Source organism: Phacochoerus africanus, chromosome 10 (assembly GCF_016906955.1).
Source record: "Phacochoerus africanus isolate WHEZ1 chromosome 10, ROS_Pafr_v1, whole genome shotgun sequence".
Classification (NCBI taxonomy): Eukaryota; Metazoa; Chordata; class Mammalia; order Artiodactyla; family Suidae; genus Phacochoerus; species Phacochoerus africanus.
Window position 1 is genome coordinate 60,008,302 of NC_062553.1, and position 13,131 is coordinate 60,021,432.

General features: G+C 32.7%; 1 protein-coding gene across 3 annotated transcripts in view; it reads left to right on the forward strand.

The window, feature by feature from the left end:
- The first annotated feature begins 6,954 nt into the window (after positions 1 to 6,954).
- ADGRL3 (adhesion G protein-coupled receptor L3) overlaps positions 6,955 to 13,131 on the forward strand; it is a 512,757-nt gene continuing 506,580 nt past the window's right edge. For 2 of the 3 annotated variants that reach the window (XM_047798808.1, XM_047798809.1), the window contains exon 1: positions 6,961 to 7,174. In XM_047798808.1, coding sequence (XP_047654764.1) covers positions 7,120 to 7,174 — 55 coding nt within the window. In that variant the 5' untranslated portion in view covers positions 6,961 to 7,119. Of the gene's footprint in view, positions 7,175 to 13,131 lie in introns of all 3 variants that reach the window. The other variant, XM_047798807.1, reaches the window with a different exon arrangement.

The window sequence follows — 13,131 nt, forward strand, 5'->3', positions numbered from 1 at the left end:
TGGTTAATATGGTTAGATCTTGTTTATAAATGTAGCGAGCTATCAGCAATTAAGTAATGTTTACCTAGATGTTCTGTTATGATAGCACAGATTTGCTTTACTTGTTAAGGTGGTGACAAATGTTACAGTAATTAGATTAAACTTTTATATCACTTCATAAGTTATAATTTGTCAATTTTATATTGCTAAAAGGTTAATATTTGATTTGTTAAAGAATGTAATTTCAAGTCATTCAAATTTCAAAATCCATCAAACAACTCTGGAAGAATACCGATAGCACTCAAGTAATATTTATAAATACTTTTAAAGTAATCTCTTTTTTGAGGAAATAGCTAGAATTTTCCTATTTGAAGTGAGGAAAAACATGCTAAATGGGAAACTGTGTTGTTATAATTAGCAATGAGGTTATAAGACTATATACCAATTAACTATTAAAATAGTGCTACAAGGCATTTTATACATCTGGCATGTGCCAAACATGTAAAAAACCCTCAAACTCTAAGAGTTATGTAGCAAAAACATGTAATATACAGAATGAAGTATGGTTTGATAAAAACTTGGAAAGTTGATATGGAGTAAACTTTGTAGTTATCAGAATTTGATATGGAGTAAACTTTGTAGTTATCAGAATAACTTTGTAGTTATCAGCATTTAATAGGTGGCAAGATGTAAAAATATTATAAAGACATCATATCTTGTCTAGGTTATTATGAGGGGAAGGGTATAATAACATGTACTTTACTTTGGGAAAAGTTTGAAAGTTATTTTACAGATATGTGATCAAGAGTAGGTAAAATCAAAGTTACAATTCCAAGATGAATGGCATTTAGATTCTAATAGTAATCTTTTTTAGACTATAGAAAGAAAATAAATATAAAAGTAAAACAGGAGACTTTCAAATATGATTTAAGAAGAAAATATATGAAAAAATTAAATAGGAAAAAAAGTTATGACATCAGAATTTTTTTTATTTTCCTTAAAATTTTAACATAACTGCATAGCACTCTGCTTTATGGAGTTGCCATGTTTTATTCAGATACTGCAATATTTAGCAGTTATAAACAGTCCTGCAATGATTAACCTTGTGCATATATATTTTTGTTTTGGTGGAAATTAATCCTCAAGGTAGAGTGGGCTTGCTAGGTCAGAAAGCAAATTCACATGCAGTTTTTGTCAACTGTAGCCAAATTCCCCTCCATAGGAGCAGCACCAGTTTCCATTATAATCAGAAATACAAGAGAGTACCCGCTTACTCACGGCTTCAGCAGCAGGGTTGGTTTTTGTACTTTTTATTTTTTGCCAATGTGATGACATCTGAACTTAAGGTTTCAGTTTCCCTAAAGTAAAATCCATGTCTTAAGTTTAGAAGAAATTTTGTTTCAGCAATAAGCAAAATTTCAAATAGTTTCAGAGTATACTTGTGCTATATGGTTGAATTTTAGTCTAAATGTATCAAATAATTTTCCATAGTTTTTAAGAGAGACTTTATTTACATAAGCTATTTGTAGGATATCTTTCCATGTTCTGATTGTTTTAATTTTTAGTGGCACTTGAGTCAAATCACACAATTTCATAATTAACTTAAATAATAATGACGTAATAAATTAGGACATTGTAATAAACCTCACTTTTAAAATTTGAATATTTTGAAGAGTAGTGCAGTTAGTTGGTTTTGTTGGCAGACATATATACTCCACGTACCTAATCAAGGTCTGCACTAGAAATATGTTCTTTCCAAGTTTTAGGTAGGGTGGCACGCAAAATATTGGCCATATTGTGATAATCTTTGACAAAGATTAGCAACAGTATCTTTCAGCAATAATTCTAAAACAATTAATGTGTTGATTTATTACTGGAAATTAGTTGTGTAAGTAACAAAGTGTGTCTTAAACAAGATAAACGTATGGAAAATCATTTTAAAATAAAATCTCACATTGTTTTGGTATCTATCATTCAGCCATAGAATTCTCAAGGAGAGTGTGCGTCTCTCTCAATGAGAGTGTTATTAGTTTCCTGCACATGCAAGTAAGGAGTTCCCAACATGGCTCAGCAGAAACACATCTGACTGGTAACATAACGATGCAGGTTCGATCCCTGGCTTCTCTCAGTGGGTTAAGGATCTGGCGTGGCTTTGAGCTGTGGTGTAGGTCGCAGACATGCCTCAGATCTGGGATTGCTGTGGCTATGGTGTAGGCCGGAGGCTACAGCTCTAATTCGACCCCTAGCCTGGGAACCTCCATATGCACTGGCCCTAAGAAAGAGAGAAATCAAAAACAAACAAAAAAACATGCAAATGAGATGGATGGGAGTCAGGCATATGGTCTCATCCTCAATTTTGAAGAAATTAAGGAAACAAAGAATTGGTGAATGACTGACATGCAGTGACAGCCATGCACAGTGATTGACATGACATTTCTGCATCAGATAGTCATCAACCTTATTGACAGTCCTTACCACCAACCTACGAGTTGAATGAACATAGTTCTCTATTTTGGAGTTGAAGAAACTGAGGTTGAGAAAAATTGACCAAGTTGCCTAGCACTAGAATATTCTCAGCATGCTTTTAAATCCCTTGCTGTTATATACAAATGGAAATATGGAAGTTTTTAAATGTTGTGTTTATAGAATAGCTCATGTAACATATATCAATCACATTTTGCACAGCCTTGTAATTACTGGTGAGTAGACCTTCTAGAATCCATATTTTACTGCAAGTTGTTTGAAAATGGCAATTGTATTTTGGACTCACAGCCGCACTGTCCTATAGTTTTAGCACAGAGCTTCATGTGTAGAAAAACTAAAGAAATTTTGTTGGAGATGGAAATATATGTTGAAATTGACTTATTAAGTGCTTGATATCATTAAGAACTCTTTTATATGAATAGTTATCTTGTCATAGGTGACTTGAATCGCTAATGTTTATTCTTGATTTTTCTTCTCTATGTGTTTTTGAAGAGCTATGTTTCAGAAATGAAGATTCCTTTTCTCTGAAAACTGATTGATTTGGTTAAGTTAATGATAACACATAAATTGGAGAAGAAATATCCCCCAAATTTTCTTTTTTTAGTGTTGACATTTAAAGAGTGGTGGTTTATGAGCAATAGGATCTTACAAGTTATCTGTTAACATTTATATAATTTACTTATTGCAGTTGTAATAGATATCCCCCCAAATTAGCCCATTAATGGAGCTGTGAATAGAGGTCCACAAGTGGCCAGGCTGAAGAATGAGAACTTCTACCCTCCTCATGTAATAGTGTCTATTCATTTAAATTCCTTTCCCCACCTCTGTTTACATAGCAATCATGAAAACCAGTTCTTGTGCCCAAATCAAATGCAGAATAATCATAGTAGACATGGCCTCAGGCACTGCTGTGATAACTTAAAATAAGCCGTTATTGGAATTCCCCTTGTGGCGCAGTGGAAACAAATCCGACTAGGAACCATGGGGTTTCTGGGTCCATCTCTGGCCTTGTTCAGCGGGTAAAGGATCTGCCATTGCTGTGAGCTGTGGTGAAGGCAGAGGACACAGCTGGGATCTGGCACTGCTGTGGCTCAGGCATACGTAGGCTGGTGGCAACAGCTCTGATTGGACCCATGGCCTGGGAACCTCCATATGCCTCAAGTGTGGCCCTAAAAAGACAGAAAAAGGCAAAAAAAAAGCCATTATTATAAATAGTAAATAAGCAGTTTCTTATCCTTCCTATGAAGTGCCTTTCCCCACTACTTCATCACGGTAAAAATATATCATATGAAATAAACTATTGTGTTTTTCATCAAAAGTAGACTTAAGTTAACAATAGTAGTACTCATATTTTAGTATGGAACTAATTTTCCGGTTACTCCAAAAGGTATAGTGCTGTCATTAGGTTGATTTTCTTTCTAATTATATCTTTCTTCTCCTTTTTCTTTGTGCCTCTACTCTTATCTCATACATCCACGCCATTCCCATGTTCTCCACTCCTCACATTGGGTAACACAGTTATTTTTATTCTTTATTTTATTTTTATTTTTTTGCTCTTTAGGTCCACACACGGCATATGGAGGTTCCCAGGTGAGGGGTCCAATCGGAGCTATAGACACCAGCCTACACCACAGCCCCAGCAATGCAGGATCCAAGCCGCATCTCGCACCTACACCACAACTCAGGGCAATACCAGATACTCAACCTACTGAGTGAGGCCAGGGATTGAACCCACATCCTCATGGCTACTGGTCGGATTTGTTTCTGCTGAGCCACAGCGGGAACTCCCTTTATTTTTACTTATTTATATTTTGGCCACATCTGCAGGATGTGGAAGTTCCCAGGACAGGGATTGAACCTGCACCACAGCAGCCCTCAGGGCCACTGCAGTGACCAGGTGGGATTTTACCTGCTGAGCCACGAGGGAACTCTGGGTAATGCATTTAAACCAGGCCTGAATCTTCTTGCTGCATTGTCCTCTTCCCTTGCATAATAATCCCCCTGGTTATGCTCATGTATTTTCCTGATAATATCTACCATAGAGAATGGAAAGAGGACTTGTGTTGCAGTTAGATGTGTGGCTTGAAATCTTGCTGAGTGATATGTCTCATTTTCCTCCTCAGTAAACATGAGACCATATTATATACCTAATAGTCTTGTGTGGAGAATTAAATCATATAATTGTATAGTATCTAGAACACTGCTTGGCATATAACAGTAACTAAGAAATTGTCAATTATTCTCTTTATATTGGGACTTTACTTCCTGTGCTTTTTTTTCCTATTACAGTGGGGCTCATGAGAAAAGTTGTTCTATTTTATTTGCATGCTCCGTAATATTCACCATGATAGATATTTAGTATATATTTTTGAAATAAAGAATAAATAATTCATGGCCACTCTCCATTTTTTCTGTATACATTTATCTTATGTATATATGTGTTTTGTGTTGGTATACATCTATATACACACATATCTCTTGATGTCATAGTTACAGAGGGAAAAATAATACAATAATTGAATGTTAGGGGAGGAGTGATTGTTTACTTGTTGATTTATCTGTCAGTTTAAGTGTCCATTAATTATTAAATGCATCTTAAGAATATGATTTTAAATTAGCACTTGTTTTCAAATTTGTTTTCTGAAAGAGCTATATATGCTTATGGCACTTATGAAAGTTGAGTTGTAAATGTTTTCTTGTCTGAGCCAAAGTGTGAATAAAGAAAACAAAAGGAAAATGCTGCACATGATTCCTTTTCACATAATTTGTTTTATCTCGACCACATTTTTTTTCTTATCAATGCTTTCCCTATTTGTAAAGTAAATCTCAGGAGAGTGTCTATTTACATACTTTGTTTTTTAATAATGTCTTTATAATTAGAATACTATTACATCTGATATTTCCAGATTCAGTGTTCTCTAAGCCTACCTGTACTGTAGTGACTCAATAAATATTTGGAGTAGAATTATCAAATGGTCTTGCTTCACTTACAACCATGTTAAAGAGTATGAGTAGGATAAAAATTGAAAACTAATGAGATGCATAATAATTTTTAAGATATATAGCACATATCATGTACTAGACTGGGAATACATATTTTTATGTATTTCACATAATTAAAATGACAAATTTTGGCTCATTCTATATTCATATAACTTATGAATTATGTCATATTACTCCCCCACCATTAACAGATGGGAAACTATGGAACTGAGGAATTAAATGATTTCCTAAGGTCATAATAGTAGTTGAGATATAATTGAAATTGAGTCGTCTTGCTTCAGAATCTGTGCTCTTAATTATCATGCTATCGAATAGCAGGGACAGAAATTCAGATGTATTTGTGTAATTTTGCGTTATAATTAAGGCAAGTACTGCATAAATATTTTGGAATGTATTTTGGCAGAATTAGGCTCAATACAATCCTCGCTTAACTGTCTCTATTTTGAATATCCCTTTACAGAAAAAAATTTAAATTTGTACTTAAAATATGAAATGATTTTAGATATATACCAATCTCTGAATAGAAAGTAGAAAGAGAAAAAGATAGAGAAGGAAAGAAAGAAATAAAAGAAAGACCCAGTTTGTATTTGGTTGATCAGTTTTAAAAATGCTGACTGTGAAAGACAGCATCTTCAAAATTTGGGTCATGTTCCTTCTGTATTCTCACTTTCTAAGATAAATTTGTGCAGACTTTAAAGAGTGGGAAGCTATATTAGTTTGCTTTAGCAAAATAACATTGCAATGCTTACAGTTTTTAATGTCTTCCACATATATTTGACACGTTTAAGCAAGATTCCTCCTAATTTTAAGTTGTAATATCCTGGAGAATAGATTGAAAGGTTTACTCAGTGTTCTATAAATGTTCCTAGCCCAATGCTTTGGGTTTCTGTGGGCATTCAGTAAACTTCTACTGAATTAATTGACTATGGTTGAGCAGAAATCATTAACATAAATCTATGATCTTCAAAAATTTAATTGCAAAGATATTTAGAAAAGTAATATAGCTAATACGTAGAATGATTTCTGAATGATTATCAGTGCCTGGAATGAAAGTAAGACTCATACCTTTAACTTTTTTTGGTAATATTTATGGTAATGAATGATTTTTTAAACTTTTCTAATAGTGATAAAGTTATATTTGTGGAAAATATTTATGCAGAATAGCAAATCTATTTAAACATATTAATAAATTATAAAATTCATTAGTTATTATACAAATGAATATAATTTATTTATATTCATTTGTCCAGTGAGACTGAATTATTTATTTCAGTCATTTTGGGGGCTGGGAAATGAAAACTTTGTGGTAATGTATATGTATAAGTATGTCCTTTATGTTGCCCATTTTTGTGTATGATGCATATGCATTCATTAAAATGAAGGGAGAAGGTATACAGATATTTTAGTCAGGAAAGAAACTTTCAAGGAAATAAGAAAACCTGTATTTGATAACCTTTATTTATTTATTTATTTTTTGTTTGTTTGCAGGATTCGGATTTGAGATATTGGTGTTTCCGTTTTTGAGGAATATTTCTTTTTGAATTTTTTTTTTAAATCATCGGTCTTGGAATACAGAGGAAGAACCTGAAAGACACTTGTTTTGTTTCAAGTTTGGAACACTCTTGAGGCACTCTCACACCCGGGTACACAACCATGTGGCCATCACAGCTACTAGTCTTCATGATGCTCTTAGCGCCAGTAGTTCATGGTAAGACCTTTAATTAGATTTCTGTGTGATGCTTAGTTTTGTCTCAATTATTTACACTTGATCCTTTCTTTTAAATCTTTGCTCTCCAATTTTTGCCCACTTTATATTAATAGCAGTAAGAAATGTATTTAAGCTGCAAAAGATATGATTTTGAATTTGATTTCCTAAAATACTATTTAAAATGTATATTTAGGCAAACTTTTTTAAAAGAAATTTTGCATGTTTTTACCACACTTAAGGAATATCATCTGCATTGTTAATGATATCATTAATTTTGAATTTTTTCCGTATGTATTTTTGTAAATAAAATAACTTTTTAATATAAGTATGCACATTTGAAAGAAAACATCCCAAAAATCTATTTCCCTGAACTAAGTAACCACTTGTTTCTGAGTGTTTACTTCTCTGCTAAATTTTTTTTAATACATAGAATAAAAATCAAACCTCTCATTAAAGGAAAATTGTCATATACCTTCCAATGCAGCAAAAAAAAAAAGAAAAAAGCAACATCAAACTAATATGAACTTGTGTGGAAAGGTAGTTTTCCTGAAGCATGCTAATATACTTGTAAAAGACTGTATACTTTGTCCATTTAAACATCTTGGTATTTATAGCATGAATATGTAGTTAAGAAATGATCTCCCTTTGCAAATTTTATAAAACATGTAGTCAATAAAAAAGCAAGATAAATTCTATACTACTTAGTATAATATTCATTGAATCTTTCTAAAAATTGACAAATTAAAGTTTATATATATATATTCCTTTACCACAGTTTAAAGTTTTCCACTTATAATTGATTTTACACTATGATGAAAATAGCATACTATAGTCACTATCTCATACGTTAATGGTAATTAGAGCAAAGAAAAAGAGACACAGCTGTATTTGCCACTGCTTAGGAGGTCTCAGAATATTATACTGTAACAAGCAGCTGAAGTGAATTTTTAGCCCTTTCAGCTCACTTTTGGTTTTTAATTGACTACAGAAATCTATTGTAGTTCTTCAGTGATGCAGTTCTGAATTTGGTTTATATTCATATGTTTCAACATGAATTGCATTCTGCTGTCAGTGTAAAAACTGGATAAAACCACTTGTCTCTTTTGATGTTTTTCCCTGAAGTTCCCTGAATTTAACACCTTTATTTTAACAAATCAGTGTAAGATAGTGCCTTTTCTAAAAAAGGAAAGTAAAATTATACAAACATCTAATTTCAATGTAAATTTTTCAAAAATTTCAAAATTTCTCCTGAATTCTTATACGGATGCAGTGCTTACACATTCACATTTTTGGATACATGTAACATTTTGTGATGTGGGAGAGTATAAAAATTATGTCATTTCATAAACAAGTGCTTTTCTAATTATCTGTATATCTAATAATGATTCTAATTAGGCTTTTTGATGTTATAAAAATGCCTCACTCAAGGTTATTTTGAAGATTAAAAAAAGAGCATATGATAAGAATCTAGCACAGTGTATGACAGATACTAAGTAATTGAACATGTTAATTTCCATCATCATGCTTTGGGCCCTTCCAGTTTATTTTTGCCCCAATAAATTTTAACAGCCAGGAATGAGCTAACCATTAGAGCTGTTACATTCGATGTTGATATTAAAAAAAAACTCACAACTCTATGTATATGTACAACTCATGTTTTAAGAAGTCAGTCTAAAATTTCACTGTTACACTGTAGATAAAAAAAAAAAAATAGCAGGAATAGACATTGCAAGAAAAGACTGTCTTTTCAGAGGTGAAATTTCCAGTCTCCAAAACCTGATGCCTACTGTGTATTTTAATGGGTCCCAACATGGCTATGCCTTAGGTCGTGGCTCTTGGTTTTGGGCTTGTATCTATCAAATAGATAGATGAAAAACACACACAGTCTCCAAGTAACTCTGAGAAATTTTTAAAAACTCTGGATAGGGCACATAGACTATTGGCCCTGATATATAAAATATTTGGGGCTAAAAACTATTTTTTCCATTTTATATGCACTACTTTATATTATTTTGACTTTGAACCACATCAGGCTAAACAGTATAGAAGATTTCCACCCATACACTTTACTCTTAGTACCTTCAAGCCACACACCAGAGATAATGCAAGTCAGTTTTCTCTGCCTTCTATGGAAGGCTTTCTCCAATGCCTTTGTGACATGAATTCGGACTTGAAAATAAAGGCCTTCACATGAGCAGCCTTTTGGAATCCAGCTTGCTTATGAACAGAGGGAGGTGTATAGCTTTGATCAGTGCTGAAATCTAATAGCATAGACATTTTTTTAAAGACTCCCCGCCAACTCTGGCTTAAAGGAATACAGTATAACTTGAAACCTTAGAGGAAGGATTCCAATAGATGTATAAAAACCCTTATTTCCAGAACACCCCTGATAGCATCTTTTTGCCTACTGTGGTTGGGATGCTTTAGCTTCATTTGTGCTCCAACCCATAGAGAATTAACTTTTCTGGATAAGACCCCAATTGCTGGCCCTTTCTCCAGAATAAATAATAATGATGCCCACTGATTCTATAGCCATCAATACCAAATATATTGGGGCAATTATCACAGTATTCTCAGGGCTTAATGTTATTTATTATCATCATTATCATTAATATTTATGGTAAAATCATCAAGGAACCGAGTGGCCAAGGAACTTGACTGAAGTTACACGCGAGACCCAGAGGTTTTAAAATTACCGACTTGCTTTTAATGCCAGTGGATAATCAATTCCTATCAAGGCCATTCGTCCCTTCAGAAAACCCCACCTCAGCTCTCCTCGTCCTTTGGGAGCAAGTGAGGCAGAAAGGTAGATAGATTACCTGCCTCTTCCATGTGTGGGGCCCCGACAGGCTGGGCACCGAGGTCTGACAGACCTGAGGTAAAATTTCAGTTCTATGCCCTCAAGCTCTGTAACACTGTTACTCGGTAAATTAGGTAACAAATATCACAGACTGTGAGCCAGAAAACTGTACTGGCTGCTAAGATATGGTAATGAACAAAAGGTGCTTAATTCTTCCTTCAAGGGGCTTCCAGTAAACTTAAAAATTTGTAAGCCTATTTTTTATCTGCAAAAATGAACACTTCTTCCATGCAGCGACATTTTAAGAAATGGGTAGAATAATATATGTAGTTTCTAAAGTAATGTTTGGCATTAGGTAAATCTTCTTTGTATTTTCTTTCCCTACCCCTAACTATCTTGAAATAGAATTAAACCTCTCAGCATTAGATAAGGAAAATGTATTATCCTTATTCTTATCCTGGGAATTGAAATCTTTTGCTACTTGAACCTTAACATTGAAGTTTTACCAGAAGTTTTTAATACTAGTATCTAAACAAAATTATTACCAAACTAATATATAAAGGCTTAGTATATAATCATCAGTATATAATAGTATACTATAGAATATAATTTTCAGTGATGCAAATATATAATTGTCAGTGGTAGCAGTATATAATTGGTAGTATACAATTGTCAATGATGCCTTTTTTGCATGATTTCTACATGGGTAAAATTAGAAACTAAGCTAAAGCATTAATTCCAGATAAAGTTTACATTTGTTGAATAATCTCCCACATTATCTTAGAAAGTCTGGCCAGTATTTTTTATAGGAAAACAAAGTTAATTAGCACATCCGTATTGTGTATAGATATATACACAATTTTAAAATTAGGAAATGTCTCTAGTTCTCTGTTTATCTGTCCATATTTTATGTCTCTGTGTACCTCTGTATTTCTCTTTTTCTGTTTTCCATGACTGTGCCCCTTTCTTTTACAGCCATAAAATCCTTATCTATAATGCAATGAGAGCTGGCAGAAGTAAAGAGAAGCAGCTAAAGCAGATGGCTAGTTATTTTCTGTTAACAATGTAGCATTGCATGAAGATAAAAGATTTTTTTGTTGTATTGATGTGGTTGGAAGTGAGGGAAAAGAAGGGAATTGGAGAATATAAATCCAGTGATAACAGGGGCATCTGGAATTCATCCTGATTGACAGTAAAGCAATACTTTCAGTTTAGAACTTGGACTAGTAGATCTGTTCCTGGGAGGGAAGTCAGCCAAGCCACAGTGAGGCTGGCAGTTAAGAAGGTGATTGAAGTGCTCAAATGTTTTAACTACATCTCATCTTAATTAACCTGTACTTAGTAACTTGTGTCACAACTTTTATGAAAAAAAAAAGATCATTAAAACTTAGTGTGCATAAAAGGGAACAGTATTTATTATGGTACCTTTGCAGAAAAAAAGTAATTTAAAAGAATTAAAAAATTCTTCTATGATCACCTTATATACATTTTTCTGCAAGTCTATTTTTTCATTAAAGTTGCCTATGTATTTATATATGAATGCACTTTACAGATGAACCTGCTTTTTTTATGTTCAAGAAGTTACTTATTATAAACAGTACTTGGTACTCTTAGCACGGACAAAACAAGGATCAAAGGCATATAAATTTAGTATTTTTGTCTTTTCGATAATTTGTTTTTTATTATTAATCTATTTTGACAGTTATAATACTATTTAATGTGTCAATGTTTTAAAATAATACCCACATATTTTTAGCCTCTAGTAAAATGTGAAGCATGAGAAAGTACAAAATTACTTTTTTAACATAACATCTTACTACATAATTTTTTTATGAAGTCATGTTTTATTATTTGTGAAAAAAACAGATTGACTTCTAAGCTCTGCTTAACTTTGTTATTTTTAGAAATTAATCATGCTTTAAGGGTTTACAATATTTGCCAGCCTAGGTATTCTGTAATATGTTCAGTAATATCACCATATTTATGGTTAGGCATATTATACAGAAAAAAAATCTTTGTCGTCATCTTGCTTGATAAGGTCACCACAAACATGTCTAACACCCTCTACATTAGCCTTTTGGTACTGAAATTCAAAATATGTATTTTGAAAGTTAATGATGCAATCTCTAATATCACAAAATTTACGACAAATATACATGCCTGATAGCTTTCCTTTGTAAGAATATGTTTAGCAGCCTTCCCTGCACATTTCGTATGCAGGTTGGCAATTAGAAAAGAATTTTCTTTTTGCCTTTGCACACACACTGCATGTTACATACGAAATTTTCTTGTGATTTTTTTTTAGGAACAGGTAAAATGCCTTGAGATTAAAGCAGCATTTTTTTTTTAATTTTCCAATTTTTATCTACTGTGACTACTTGGGGGTTTAGGTTCGTATTTTATTTTTGTGTTTCTTGGCTTGCAGTGGTGGAACTTGACTGCAGTAGGATGGTTGTATCAGTGACAGTGAATGAATTTCAGAATATGTTGATATAATAAATAAATACTAGTTAGCTGTTTTCCTCTTCTTTGCATTGCAGTCTGCTTTCATTCTCAGTGTAAGAATAGAGTTCTTACATTTCTTACATTTCTAATTTCATATAAATAGCCATAGTACATTTTTTCATACATTTATTTCCTTCATTCTGATTGGGAAATTATTCCTTAATGGCCAGTCGCAAAATTGAAATATAGTAGGAAAGTGTCCTAATGATTTATCATGAAAATAAGGGATTCTATATTATATTATGATCTATTTTAACTTGACAGTTTAGAATAAGGCCCTGTTGAAAAATAGAGTTAATTCATTCTCTGCTTTGTTTCAGTTTTTTAATCGATACATTGAAAACAAACTCTTTAAACTTTGTTAATAATTGTATTTTTGTTTTATTTGAATCTGTATTTCCCTCATATTACCATCATAGCAGAACTAATTTCTTTAAATATAGAAAATTGTCTTCCTATTAAAAATTATATATGAATGATTTAATCAAATAAGCTAGGATAGCTAAGGATTTGCAAGAGAAATATGTTAGCCATATTTACAAAAGTATTAGATACAGATCTTTGCACAAAATAGACTCTCACAGTGACATCTGATAAACTTTCTGTGTTTATTTCATCTTCACATAGTTCAGTCTGTTGTGATTTGAATATC